The following is a 14,342-nucleotide window of genomic DNA, read 5'->3' as shown; positions in this document are numbered from 1 at the left end:
TTGGGGGCGAGGGGGGCACTGTACTGCACCTAATGGGGGCGAGGGGGGCACTGTACTGCACCTAATGGGGGCGAGGGGGGCACTGTACTGCACCTAATGGGGGCGAGGGGGGCACTGTACTGCACCTAATGGGGGCGAGGGGGGCACTGTACTGCACCTAATGGGGGCGAGGGGGGCACTGTACTGCACCTAATGGGGGCGAGGGGGGCACTGTACTGCACCTAATGGGGGCGAGGGGGGCACTGTACTGCACCTAATGGGGGCGAGGGGGGCACTGTACTGCACCTAATGGGGGGGGGGGCACTGTACTGCACCTAATGGGGGGGGGGGGCACTATACTGCACCTAATGGGGGGGGGCACTATACTGCACCTAATGGGGGGGGGGGCACTATACTGCACCTAATGGGGGGGGGCACTATACTGCACCTAATGGGGGAGAGGGGGGCACTGTACTGCACCTAATGGGGGAGAGGGGGGCACTGTACTGCACCTAATGGGGGCGAGGGGGGCACTGTACTGCACCTAATGGGGGCGAGGGGGGCACTGTACTGCACCTAATGGGGGCGAGGGGGGCACTGTACTGCACCTAATGGGGGCGAGGGGGGCACTGTACTGCACCTAATGGGGGCGAGGGGGGCACTGTACTGCACCTAATGGGGGCGAGGGGGGCACTGTACTGCACCTAATGGGGGCGAGGGGGGCACTGTACTGCACACCTAATTTGTTTTTTCTAAATTGTAACCTCAGTATTCTGATTTAATTGCTGTGCTGGCACTTTGAGGGGGAAAAGTTGGCGTGCATAACTCGGGCTCAAAAAGGTTCGCCATCACCGGTATAGGGGCTCTGGATATGATGGGCCGGGGGAGTCGTATCCTTTTTTTGACACAATACGATCTGCCCAGTTTACAGGAAGCCTTAATAAGTTATGCATCTATTTTTACAATGTGAGGAAAGCTGATTGTTTTATTATTTTGTACCTAGATGGCAGCGCAGTTACAGGAGAAGCTGCAGGCCGAGGTCACCAAGTACCAGCAGGTGCAGAAAGGTAAATTAATACTAAGGAAGCGCTACCGCCATCCTGCAGCACATCTCCAAAAGGGTTTCCCAACCAGGGTGAGACTGCCGTTGGCTGTCTGGGCATGCTGGGAGTTGTAGTTTTGCAACAGCTGGAGGCACCTTATTTGGGAAACACTGGTGTAAGGATTTCTTGGAGTTATTGTTCTATGGCAGGAGTATGACTGATCCAGACGACACATGGGTTGTTTGTAGTCTGTTACCATAGCAATATGTTACACTCCCTGTTACTTGTCCTCCCCACTTGCTAGTATACAAACAGTAGAGGGCAGGTGGTACGTAAGTAACACAAGACCCCACACAGGGGGGTTTACAGTCTGGTATTATAGGGGGACACCAAATAAGACTTTTGTGTAGATGCATATGGGCAATAAAAACTTTGTTTTAAATGTGGGAAGTGGGAGCCAAAGCACTTCAAGATAGAATACGGATCTGGAGATTGGGATGGGGGGGGGGGGGGGGAGGTGTTGCTTCTCTAAATCAGACACTTATACCCTATACTGTGGGGATATGTTTAACATCTTAAAGGGGTATTCCAGGAAAAAACTTTTTTTATATATCAACTGGCTCCAGAAAGTTAAACAGATTTGTAAGTTACTTCTATTGAAAAATCTTAATCCTTTCAGTACTTATGAGCTTCTGAAGTCTGTCTCGGGAACCGCCCAGTTTAGAAGCAAATCCCCATAGCAAACCTCTTCTAAATTGGGCGTTTCCCGAGACACGTGTCATCAGAGAGCACTTAGACAGAAAAGAACAACCTTAACTTCAGAAGTTCATAAGTACTGAAAGGATTAAGATTTTTTAATAGAAGTAATTTACAAATCTGTTTAACTTTCTGGAGCCAGTTGATATATATAAAAAAGTTTTTTTTTCCTGGAATACCCCTTTAACCCTTTAAACGCTAATTTGAAGAAAAAAAAAAGTTTCCCCGCAGCTCAGTCGGGCTGATCGAACCGCTGTGTCCTGATCAGCTTATAGTCTAGGTCTGGGAGGACATCCCTCAGGAGACCATCCCCCACCTCATCAGGATCATGCCCAGGCGTTGTAGGGAGGTCATACGGGCACGTGGAGGCCACACACACTACTGAGCCTCATTGGGACTTGTATTAAGGACATTACATAAAGTTGGATCAGCCTGTAGTGGGGTTTTCCACTGTGATTTTGAGTGTGACTCCATATCCAGACCTCCAGGGGTTGATACATTTGATTTCCATTGATAATTTTTGTGGGATTTTGTTGTCAGCGCATTCAACTATGTAAAAATTAGAGATGAGCGAATTTAAAGTAAATTCGATTCATCACGAACTTCTCGGCTCGGCAGTTGATGACTTATCCTGCATAAATGAGTTCAGCTTTCAGGTGCTCAGGTGGGCTGGAAAAGGTGGATACAGTCCTAGGAAAGAGTCTCCTAGGACTGTATCCACCTTTTCCAGCCCACGGGAGCACCTGAAAGCTGAACTAATTGATGCAGGAAAAGTCATCAACTGCTGAGCCGAGAAGTTCGTGACGAAACAAATTTACTGTAAGTTCGCTCTTCTCTAGTAAAGATGAAAGTATTTCATACGATTAGTTCATTCAGATCTAGGGTGTGTTATCTTAGTGTTCCCTTTAGTTTTTGGAGCAGTTAAAGTTTTCGGTGACTGGTACTTTTTAACCCATTTAATTCTAGAGAATGTATTTAACTCTGCATTACCCTTCTCCCCCCCCCCCCCCCCAGATATCAGCAGTGGCATGTCAGCCCGACAAAAACTAGAAGCTCAGCTCACCGAGAACAACATAGTGAAAGAGGTGAGTGACGTGAGCGCCGGAATGAGGGGTCTCTACATCTCCGTGGTGAGGTAAAGGGGCTCACCCCACCCCCGCAGCCATTACTTTCAGTTTTCACCTCTTTTTTGCTGCACATAAAGTTACACTTTGTCTATAAAGATTCTTGTGTGACACATAAACAGAACGGTCCTATATTTCGTTGTTCCCACCATTTGCTTTCCTGTTCTTTGTTCCTTTGTTGGGGTGTCTGTGGTTTCCTCCACCGTGATACTTTTAGTGTTTGACACAGGAGAAGCTTTATTTCTTTGGGATCCACATTCCCTTCCCATTTGCAGAGGTTGTATCAGTAGGAAACCTGCCCATAGGCCGTGGTCTGGTATTACAGATGATCTCCATTCATGGACGCGGGGGCCACAGGGGCAGGTTGTTTATGCTTCTTCCCCCATCTCCAATGCAGCAGCTGCAGATCTGGATGTTCAGTTTCCTGTGTATATTTGATGCTCACAGAATTTGAAGCTGCAGACTTCAATGTAAACTAAGTGACTGAACACAGCTTTAAATCTGCAGCTTCAAATATACACAGGATACTGTATATGTGTATAGATCCCTCAGGGTAAATTTATACAGTGAGGTCAAATAGCAGTATATTGCCATGTTTTGCAGTGTTTTTGCAAAATAAATTTGGCTGTCAGATTGGGCATTACTGATCAGTAAATTATTGGGTACATCCCAGGTCCTTGAGTAATCGAGGCCATTTCTCTTGCTATGTGCGAGCGAGGCGAGCGGGGAAATAGGGGGACCCGGACCCATGAGGTACCAACCCAGACGCTGATCGTTGGCGAGAGGGGGTTAACAGTGCATATACGCAATGTCTTCCCCCTTACTCGCAATGGGGAAACAGTGAACCGGAGTCCCTGAGTCCCCACCTGAAAACAGAAAAGAAAGGGAATAAAAAATTAACACGTCCCTATACTAGGAAAATAAAAAAACAGAAGACCTGGACTGGAGAACCCAGACCATGTCCACCTCCTTCAGACACTAAGCTTAAACTGACTACCTCAGGGCCTGGAGGCGGGTATATCCTGCTGGGAGTAGCTGACTTTTTTTATTACCATAGTGTCACACCTCCTAGAGACAGCAGCATACACCCCACGGTCTGTGTCCCCCAATGGAGCCGATAGAGAAAGAGATTTTACGGTAAGTGTTAAAAAAAATCTCCTTTTCTCTTGCTCTACAATGTGTTTGAAAAGTTTTCAGACCCTTTTGTTATCTTGCTTCTTTGCTAAAAAAACAAAACAAAATTCAAGTTTTCCCCCATCATTCTGCCCCCAATACCCAATAATACCAAAGTAAAAAAATAAATAAAAAGTTAGTAATCTTGCAGTGACATTTAGTACTAAACTTAACTATAATCTTGAAGAGATAAAAGTATTCATACCCTTTACTCAGGACTTGGCTGTGATTCCAGCCTCCAGTCTTCTTGGGGATGAGGCCATAAGGTTTACACACCTGGATTTGGGGATTTTCTGCCGTTCTTCTCTGTAGATCCTCTCGGGTTCTGTCAGGTTGGATGGGGACGGTCGGTAGAAGCCATTATCAGGTCTCCAGAGATGTTCCATTAGGTTCGGGCTCTGGCTGGGCCATTCAAGGACATTAACAGAGTTGCCCCTAAGCTACTCCTGTGTTGTCCTGGCCTTGGGCTTCTGGTCATTGGGGACATTCATCAAAAGTGCTGTAGGTGAAAGTTATTTTATTTTTTAAACCTTAAAGAGGTACTGCGCTGCTCAGAGTTTGAAACAAACTTTTCCGAATGCTGGAGCTCGTGACGTCATAGCCCCCGCCCCCTCACAACGTCACACTCCGCCCCCTCAATGCAAGTCTATGGGAGGGGGCGTGACGTCCCCTCCCATAGACGTGCATTGAGGGGGCGGGTCTATGACGTCACAAGCTCCCGTCTCCAGCATTTGTCACATGTATATAGCGCTGTACTCTGTAGGAGGCCCTCTACAGGTCACACTCTATATGGCGCTGGACTCTGTAGGGGGCCCTCTACAGGTCACACTCTATATGGCGCTGTACTCTGTAGGGGGCCCTCTACAGATCACACTATATGGCGCTGTACTCTGTAGGGGGCTCTCTACATCACTCTATATGGCGCTGTACTCTGTAGGGGGCTCTCTACAGAACACTCTATATGGCGCTGGACTCTGTAGGGGGCCCTCTACAGGTCACACTCTATATGGCGCTGTACTCTGTAGGGGGCCCTCTACAGATCACACTATATGGCGCTGTACTCTGTAGGGGGCTCTCTACATCACTCTATATGGCGCTGTACTCTGTAGGGGGCTCTCTACAGAACACTCTATATGGTGCTGTACTCTGTAGGGGGCCCTCTACAGGTCACACTCTATATGGAGCTGTACTCTACAGGTCTCACATCCAGTCTTTTCTTGTGTTTCAGGAGATATTCTAGTTTTAATCTTGTAGTAGTTTTGGATATATAGCTGTGGGGTGGGGAATGCAGATCAGTCATATGTCTAATAATATATTGTATTTTCCAGGAGCTGGCTCTGCTAGATGACAGTAACACTGTGTATAAGCTTATGGGGCCCGTCCTGGTGAAACAAGATTTAGAAGAGGCAAAATCCACGGTGGAGAAGAGACTGCAGTATATAAATGGAGAAATGTGAGTAGAAGCCGTTTGTGTATGTGTGTGTGTGTGTGTGTATGTGTATGTGTGTGTATGTATGTATGTATATATATATATGCAAAGCAGCTCATTACATCACCTTTTCAGGTAATGTTCCCTGTTATCCGCTTAGCTCCTGTTAAGGAATATAAAAAGCTGATCAGGATTTTATGCCAAGCCAGACTACTCCCCAAAAGAGTACAGAGCAGGGTGATCTGGCTGGCCAGATATATATATCTATCTCTCTATCTCTCTATCTCTCTATGTCTCTATGTCTCTATGTCTCTGTCTCTCTCAATCTCAAATGTCTAATCTCAATCTCAAATGTCTAATCTCAATCTCTAATCTCAATCTCAATCTCTAATGTCTAATCTCAATCTCAATCTCAATCTCTAATGTCTAATCTCAATCTCTAATGTCTAATCTCAATCTCAATCTCTAATGTCTAATCTCAATCTCAATCTCTAATGTCTAATCTCAATCTCAATCTCTAATGTCTAATCTCAATCTCAATCTCTAATGTCTAATCTCAATCTCTAATGTCTAATCTCAATCTCAATCTCTAATGTCTAATCTCAATCTCAATCTCTAATGTCTAATCTCAATCTCAATCTCTAATGTCTAATCTCAATCTCAATCTCTAATGTCTAATCTCAATCTCAAATGTCTAATGTCTAATCTCAATCTCAAATGTCTAATGTCTAATCTCAATCTCAAATGTCTAATGTCTAATCTCTTTAATCTATCTCTTTAATATCTTTTTTTTTTTGGACTAACAGCATTTTGTAGAGACAAGCTTTCGCGATTACTCCCTTTATCAAGTCCAAAGCAAAGAGATTTTCTTTGGACTTGATAAAGGGAGGAATCCCGAAAGCTTGTCTCTACAAAATGCTGTTAGTCCAATAAAAAAGGTATTACAAGAGACTGCAACATTTCTAATACGGCTACTCAAATTTACGATAGATATATATATATTATGCATGCAACAAGAGTTACACTATTCATTTACATACAAAGAAGTAGAGCAGTCAACAATGTGACTTATATGTCCAGGTCTGTGCAGCGGGTATGAAACGATTATCCTCTATGGCAGTGTCTCCCAACCAGTGTGCCTCCAGCTGTTTTAAAACTACAACTCCCAGCATGCCCGGACAGCCAGCGGCTGTCCGGGTATGCTGGGAGTTGTAGTTTAAAAACAGCTTGAGGCCCCTTGGTTGGGAGACGTTGCTCTATAGAGACATAGACAATGTTTTGCTGCATCTGACCTTATACACTGCCACCTGTCTGTCACCATAGGATTTACATGCTGATTTTCCAGCAAATTTCAACCTTGTTGGCCCCTATGCTCAAGGGGAACGTGTCATGGGGAAATGAACTATTGTTTAAACAGTCCTTACAGTACTTTATTTTTATTTTTTTTCCCCCTCCATTTTCCTATTTTAAAATATAAATAATAATCTTGCAGTTTTCATTCTGACCACTAGGCCTAAAACTAATCTGAGACTTCCTGTTTTTTTTGTTTTTTTTTTGGGAGGAGGAGGTTGCTAGAAAATGATCTGTACAAAAGCGAAAGGGGATGCCAGTAGGTAGAAAAGACCATAGGAGTTCAGCCTCCCCTTCCTTGTAAGCATGGTAAGAAGGCTGCACCATAGAAAATATAGGGTCTGAAGATAGCACAGGCAAGATGGCGGCCCCAATAATAAAATATTCAAAAAAGGATAAGTGCAGCTCACAACTTTATCAACCGAGGTCTCTCTGGATGTTCACCAATACCCAGTGGTGCAAAAAAGAGAAATATAATAATATATGGGAGAGATCCAGACCTCAAGGTAGTAACCAAAACTATAAGTTACACAATGAATAATAGATTGGAATAGGATCTATAGGAGACTGTGCTTCATATACAAAAGTAATTTATTAAAATATACAATAAAAAACATGCAATCATGTCCCATCACAGGGCCCTTGTGAATGGGATAAAATATTAAATTTATGAGCAAATAACGAGTATTGGAACAATATTAGATCCTAACATTAGAGTTACAAAAGTGTGGTTATATGTTCATGAATTTTATATTTTGTCATTCACAAGGGCAAGTGATGGGACCTGATAGCATGTTTTTTATTGTATATTTTAATAAATTACATTTGTATATGAAGCCCGGTCTCATATTTAAAAAAAATTATATATATATATATAGGTATATATATAAAATGATATCCTATTCCAATCTATTATTTATTGTGTACCTTAACTGTTAGTTTTGGTTACAACTAGAGATGAGCGAACTTACAGTAAATTAGATTCTTCACGAACTTCTCGGCTCGGCAGTTGATGACTTATCCTGCATAAATTAGTTCAGCTGTCAGGTGCTCCGGTGGGCTGGAAAAGGTGGAATAATACAATACAGAAATGTAGGTGCACTATGTGGTAGATGTATACAATGACATTGGCTAATCCCTCAACACTGATGTTAAAATTGAGACATTTGCCAGTGTATCCTTATATTAAGGACATACCAGAGCCCGCACACCAACGCCAAGGTTTCTCAGATGGCACGGGACCTAACGCTAACCTACCTGTGCGTGAAAAGCAAAAACCAGGGGCCAGTGGGCAATTACAGCAGCATAAGGCCGACATGCAGCCTGCTCCCAGTTACCTCCAGTGTGACTGAGCACACATACAATGGAAGGGGGGAGAGAGGCTACAAGCCCCACCCAAGTTGGCTGATATAGGTGCATGGCCTCACAGGTGCAACCCTAATGCTGCCTGGAAAATGTTCAAGGCGCATTAACATATGGAGATTACACACCTCCACGTATAAATTTACAAACAACAACAAAAACGTGGTCTCAAATGGCTGGAGGTGCTCAACCCCAAATGCAGTTGTGCATATATACTGGGGGAGCAGATCCTGCCCTTGTAGTCCGTTGCTAGGGGCGATCCCCAGCATAAAAATGCATACAATGGAGGATGCCTGCAGCGGACTACAAGTGCCACAATAGAATCCTACACCAGATAAACGGTGTGGATGTGTAACAACTTGGGTGGGATTTGTAGCCTCTCTCCCCCTTCCATTGTATGTGTGCTCGGTCACACTGGAGGTAACTGGGAGCAGGCTACATGTCAGCCTAGTGCTGCTGTAATTGCCCACTGGCCCCTGGTTTTTGCTTATTACGCACAGGTAGGTTAACGTTAGGTCCCGTGCCATCTGAGAAACCTTGGCGTTGGTGTGCGGGCTCTGGTATGTCCTTAATATAAGGATACACTGGCGAATGTCTCAATTATAACATCAGTGTTGAGGGATTAGCCAATGTCATTGTATAAATCTACCACAGTAGTGCACCCATATTACTGTATTGTATTATTCTAATTGTTACACATCCACACCGTTTATCTGGTGTAGGATTCTATTGTGGCACTTGTAGTCCGCTGCAGGCATCCTCCATTGTATGCATTTTTATGCTGGGGATCGCCCCTAGCAACGGACTACAAGGGCAGGATCTGCTCCCCCAGTATAAATGCACAACCGCATTTGGGGTTGAGCACCTCCAGCCATTTGAGACCACATTTTTTGTTGTTGCTGGAAAAGGTGGATACAGTCCTAGGAAAGAGTCTCCTAGGACTGTATCCACCTTTTCCAGCCCACCGGAGCATCTGAAAGCTGAACTAATTTATGCAGGATAAGTCATCAACTGCCGAGCCGAGAAGTTCGTGACGAATCGAATTTACTGTAAGTTCGCTCATCTCTAGTTACAACCTTGAGGCCTGGATCTCTCCTAGATATTATAGCCTCCATAATAACCTGTTAAATTTTTTAATATTTTTTTATTTAATTTTGAAGATCTGAAAATGGAAACGGGTATTTCCGGCACTCCCGTAGACAATGCATGGAGTGGGGGATGGAACGTGCCGTCTGCCCCTCCATGCAGCTGGGGGACCCTGGGTCCATTTAAGGAAACTGTGGGAGGTCCCAGAGGTATGGATCCCCCCTTATCAAACGCTTGTCCCCTATTAGCTGGATAACCCCTTTATCCGCCGCTCCCTTGCTCTTTTTCCTCTCCGCTCACATATCAATCATCATTTTCCCCCTTTTCTGTTGCAGAAAGAGATACGAAACTTTACTGAAGGACTTGGAACAGCGATCGGATCAGCAGCGCGCCTCCCTGGCAAAGCTTCAGCAAGAATACCAGCGGGCGCAGGGGAAGGGGGCAGCGGCAGCGGTGAAGGCTTGAGAGGGCACTATTCCCCATCACTATTTATACACTGGAGGGACATGGCTTCTTCTGTTCTCCTGGTCACAGGTCATCACGCTTATTCTTTTGCCACCTATCAGAGGGGTTACGGTGGCGGGGAGGGGGGCCGCTGTATCATGGACATGACTTATTAAACCTATTCACAAGGCGCCATGTTGTGTCTATGTCTGAGAACAATGAATCCTCCAGTCCTGCCTGGTTAGCAGAGCTGGATGGGACATGTAGTTCACCACACAAGCCTGTGTTTTTTTTTTTTTTGTTTAAATATAATATCATAGATAAAACATAACATATAGAAATACAATACAATACATAGTGTTTCAGGATAGTGTATGGAGGCCTAAGCAGCCCCTTTACGTGCGGAGTCATCCCCGGAGTGATGCTGTGGGGCACAGACACCACATAACTCCTGGATTGCTTCAGTTCCTGCAGCGTCAGACAGACGGTGGCATCGATGGCGTAACGCCGGAACTAAGAATGTGCAATCGCCGATCCCCCACAGTCATCACCCAGCGAGGGAAGTGTCGCGTCCAGGTAGTCAGAAGCTATGAATACTGAGCCCCTCCCCGGGATGATACAAAGTCTTATGTAGCGTCAGTCCTACTGGTAGATACTTTAAAAGAGGGATTTTGCAAAGTCTCCAGCTTTGGCCTTGATTTTGGGGTAGGTGGCGTGGATTTGCGCCTTCAGATGGTGGCGGGATTCAGGTTGAGGGCTCGGATTGGGTTGATGCTGCGGACGCACCAGGAAGTCCAAGCTGGCCGAGCTCATGGCGTAGAAGACGTTGGCCGTTCCGGGGATCACCAGCTCTGTGGGGGGATCGGAAATAATCTTGGTTATTCAAGAGCAACATTAGGAGAATGTTCTAGAGCTGCCACCATTACAGTAAATAGAAGTAGGTGATTGTATTGCACAATAAAGCAGAATATTCATTATTCTAGCAGAAAAAGATGGTATACCAGTGTTTTCTAATCAGGGTGGTTACAGCGTTTGCAAAACTACAACTCCCAGCATGCCCGGACAGCCTTTGGCTGTCCGGGCATGCTGGGAGTTGTAGTTTTGCAACAGCTGGAGACACAGTGGTTGGAAAGCACTGCTGCTCTAACATTTTTATATCTGCTACTAGAGATGAGCGAACTTACAGTAAATTCGATTCGTCACGAACTTCTTGGCTCGGCAGTTGATGACTTTTCCTGCGTAAATTAGTTCAGCCTTCAGGTGCTCCGGAAAAGGTGGATACATCCCTAGGAAAGAGTCTCCTAGGACTGTATCCACCTTTTCCAGCGCACCGGAAAGCTGAACTAATTTATGCAGGAAAAGTCATCAACTGCCGAGCCGAGAAGTTCGTGACGAATCTAATTTACTGTAAGTTCGCTCATCTCTATCTGCTACCTTTTAGTTGCCACTAGGGGGAGCTCACTGCATACAGATGTATGTTGTAGTTTTGCAACAGCTGGAGGCACCCTAGTTTAAAAAAAACACTGATAGAGGCCACTGCCATTAGAGGGGGGGTCCTGCTGCCATAAAGGGGCCTTGGTGTGTACATTGGTTAGATAAGTGTCACAGAAACATCTACGTGATGCCAGGACATCAGCAGATCATTGCCCATCACACTGATTTCTCAGTATGTGATGTCACTGTTATGTGAGCTCCAGGTATGACAACACCAAGGTAGGTTGAATGAATAGTTGACGGCTATTAGAGAGGACTCAGTAGAGCGTTTTAACTTGGTTTGGTAGCCATGGATCTCTTCGAGTTATTGACGGATGTCCGTCACTTTTTATCCCTATACAGTGATCCCTCAACTTACAATGGCCTCAACATACAATATTTTCAACATACAATGGTCTTTTCTGGACCATCATAACTTGAAACCAGACTCAACATACAATGCTACAGACAGTCCAGATCTGTGAAACCTGTCAATGGCCAGAAGAACCGACCAATAAGAATGGGCATTTACACCTGTATTACTGAAGCATATGCACTGACTGGTGTCTGGTAGCGCCCCCTACAGTACAGGGAGGTATTACATGTTCTGTACTCTTTACCTGTATTACTGAAGTGTATGCACTGACTGGTGTCTGGTAGCGCCCCCTACAGTACAGGGAGGTATTACATGTTCTGTACTCTTTACCTGTATTACTGAAGTGTATGCACTGACTGGTGTCTGGTAGCGCCCCCTACAGTACAGGGAGGTATTACATGTTCTGTACTCTTTACCTGTATTACTGAAGTGTATGCACTGACTGGTGTCTGGTAGCACCCCCTACAGTACAGGGAGGTATTACATGTTCTGTACTCTTTACCTGTGCCACGGTTAGCTGCTCCTTTGGACACCAGGTGAGGGCGGCTCCATTTTGTGTGTACTGTACAGGACCCTGAAGAAGCTCCTGTCCTCTATATAGACCAGTCTTTCCCAACCCGGGTGCCTCCAGCTGTTGCAAAACTACAGCTCCCAGCATGCCTGGACAGCCATTGGCTGTCCAGGCATGCTGGGAGTTTTAGTTTTACAACAGCTGGAGGCACCCTGGAAGGGAAACACTGACAGACAGTGATTACTGCTCCCAGCAGATCTTTATTACTTTTATATGTAAGGATTTGCCTAAGTTATCTACTTATTTTTCTTTAATCCTCACTTTTTCCTATTTTTGGATGACATTTTGGGGCTTCAGAACCAATTACCAGGTTTCCATAGAGTTCTGGTCTCAACATACAATGGTCGTCCCGGAACCGATTAATATTGTAACTTGAGGGACCATTGTACTATCATGTCGCCTCTATTTGTCTCGGAGGGGGAGGAGCCAATTAGCCACGCCTTCCTTTCGTTACTGTTATCTTGCAGTCTGTCACTTCTATATATGTTTGATTCCTGATGACTTTTGCCTATTGTCTGGATGTACCCATGTTTTTGGGTTTTAATGTGGCCTTATTGGCCACTGATTCCATTCTCTTCTACTTACTGTTGTACTGATTCTGTGCTCTTACAACATTAAAGCTTCATGGTTTGATTGTTATAATACCGCCATGGTAAGATACGGGATACAGCTCCACATCCGGGATCTCACCTTTATTTCCAGGTAACAGCTGGACAAGCTCCTGCCGCCCCTGCAGACTCATGTGATGTTTCCGGATGATCCTGTCGATCACTGTGGGAGTTTTCTCCTGACTATTGATCTAAGACACAAAATGACAAAGGTTATAGATCATGAAACAGAAGACCCTGCTGCACCCAGTGATGATGATATAGAAGACCCCGCACCCTGTGATGATGATATAGAAGACCCTGCACCCTGTGATGATGATATAGAAGACCCTGCACCCTGTGATGATGATATAGAAGACCCTGCACCCTGTGATGATGATATAGAAGACCCTGCTGCACCCAGTGATGATGATATAGAAGACCCTGCACCCAGTGATGATATAGAAGACCCTGCTGCACCCAGTGATGATGATATAGAAGACCCTGCACCCAGTGATGATGATATAGAAGACCCTGCACCCAGTGATGATGATATAGAAGACCCTGCACCCAGTGATGATGATATAGAAGACCCTGCACCCAGTGATGATGATATAGAAGACCCCGCACCCTGTGATGATGATATAGAAGACCCTGCTGCACCCAGTGATGATGATATAGAAGACCCTGCACCCAGTGATGATATAGAAGACCCTGCTGCACCCAGTGATGATGATATAGAAGACCCTGCACCCAGTGATGATGATATAGAAGACCCGGCACCCAGTGATGATGATATAGAAGACCCTGCACCCAGTGATGATGATATAGAAGACCCAGCACCCAGTGATGATGATATAGAAGACCCAGCACCCAGTGATGATGATATAGAAGACCCTGCACCCAGTGATGATGATATAGAAGACCCTGCTGCACCCAGTGATGATATAGAAGACCCTGCTGCACCCAGTGATGATGATATAGAAGACCCTGCTGCACCCAGTGATGATGATATAGAAGACCCGGCACCCAGTGATGATGATGGGATAGAAAACCCTGCACCCAGTGATGATGATATAGAAGACCCTGCACCCAGTGATGATGATATAGAAGACCCGGCACCCAGTGATGATGATATAGAAGACCCTGCACCCTGTGATGATGATGGGATAGAAGACCCTGCACCCTGTGATGATGATGGGATAGAAGACCCTGCACCCAGTGATGATGATGGGATAGAAGACCCTGCACCCAGTGATGATGATGGGATAGAAGACCCTGCACCCAGTGATGATGATGGGATAGAAGACCCTGCACCCAGTGATGATGATGGGATAGAAGACCCTGCACCCTGTGATGATGATATAGAAGACCCTGCACCCAGTGATGATGATGGGATAGAAGACCCTGCACCCAGTGATGATGATGGGATAGAAGACCCTGCACCCAGTGATGATGATATAGAAGACCCGGCACCCAGTGATGATGATATAGAAGACCCGGCACCCAGTGATGATGATATAGAAGACCCGGCACCCAGTGATGATGATATAGAAGACCCGGCACCCAGTGATGATGATATAGAAGAC

At 45.4% G+C, this 14,342-nt stretch overlaps 2 protein-coding genes across 8 annotated transcripts in view; one reads left to right on the top strand and one right to left on the bottom strand.

The window, feature by feature from the left end:
- Positions 1-9,936, top strand: part of PFDN6 (prefoldin subunit 6) — a 13,411-nt gene extending 3,475 nt beyond the window's left edge. For all 3 annotated transcript variants that reach the window (XM_056540414.1, XM_056540415.1, XM_056540413.1), the window contains exons 2-5: positions 983-1,046; positions 2,793-2,863; positions 5,404-5,528; positions 9,638-9,936. In XM_056540414.1, coding sequence (XP_056396389.1) covers positions 983-1,046; positions 2,793-2,863; positions 5,404-5,528; positions 9,638-9,767 — 390 coding nt within the window. In that variant the 3' untranslated portion in view covers positions 9,768-9,936. The remainder of the gene's footprint in view (positions 1-982; positions 1,047-2,792; positions 2,864-5,403; positions 5,529-9,637) is intronic.
- A 78-nt stretch (positions 9,937-10,014) lies between these two features.
- The window catches only part of RGL2 (ral guanine nucleotide dissociation stimulator like 2), a 35,964-nt gene continuing 31,636 nt past the window's right edge, over positions 10,015-14,342 (bottom strand). For 4 of the 5 annotated variants that reach the window (XM_056540400.1, XM_056540403.1, XM_056540401.1 and 1 more), the window contains 2 exons: positions 12,857-12,965; positions 10,083-10,597 (listed from right to left, as the gene is read on the bottom strand). In XM_056540400.1, coding sequence (XP_056396375.1) covers positions 10,404-10,597; positions 12,857-12,965 — 303 coding nt within the window. In that variant the 3' untranslated portion in view covers positions 10,083-10,403. Of the gene's footprint in view, positions 10,598-12,856; positions 12,966-14,342 lie in introns of all 5 variants that reach the window. The other variant, XM_056540405.1, reaches the window with a different exon arrangement.

Source organism: Hyla sarda, chromosome 9, assembly GCF_029499605.1.
Source record: "Hyla sarda isolate aHylSar1 chromosome 9, aHylSar1.hap1, whole genome shotgun sequence".
Taxonomy (NCBI): domain Eukaryota; kingdom Metazoa; phylum Chordata; class Amphibia; order Anura; family Hylidae; genus Hyla; species Hyla sarda.
Note: the sequence above shows the minus strand (reverse complement) of the source record. Positions and strands in the feature narration are given on the sequence as shown.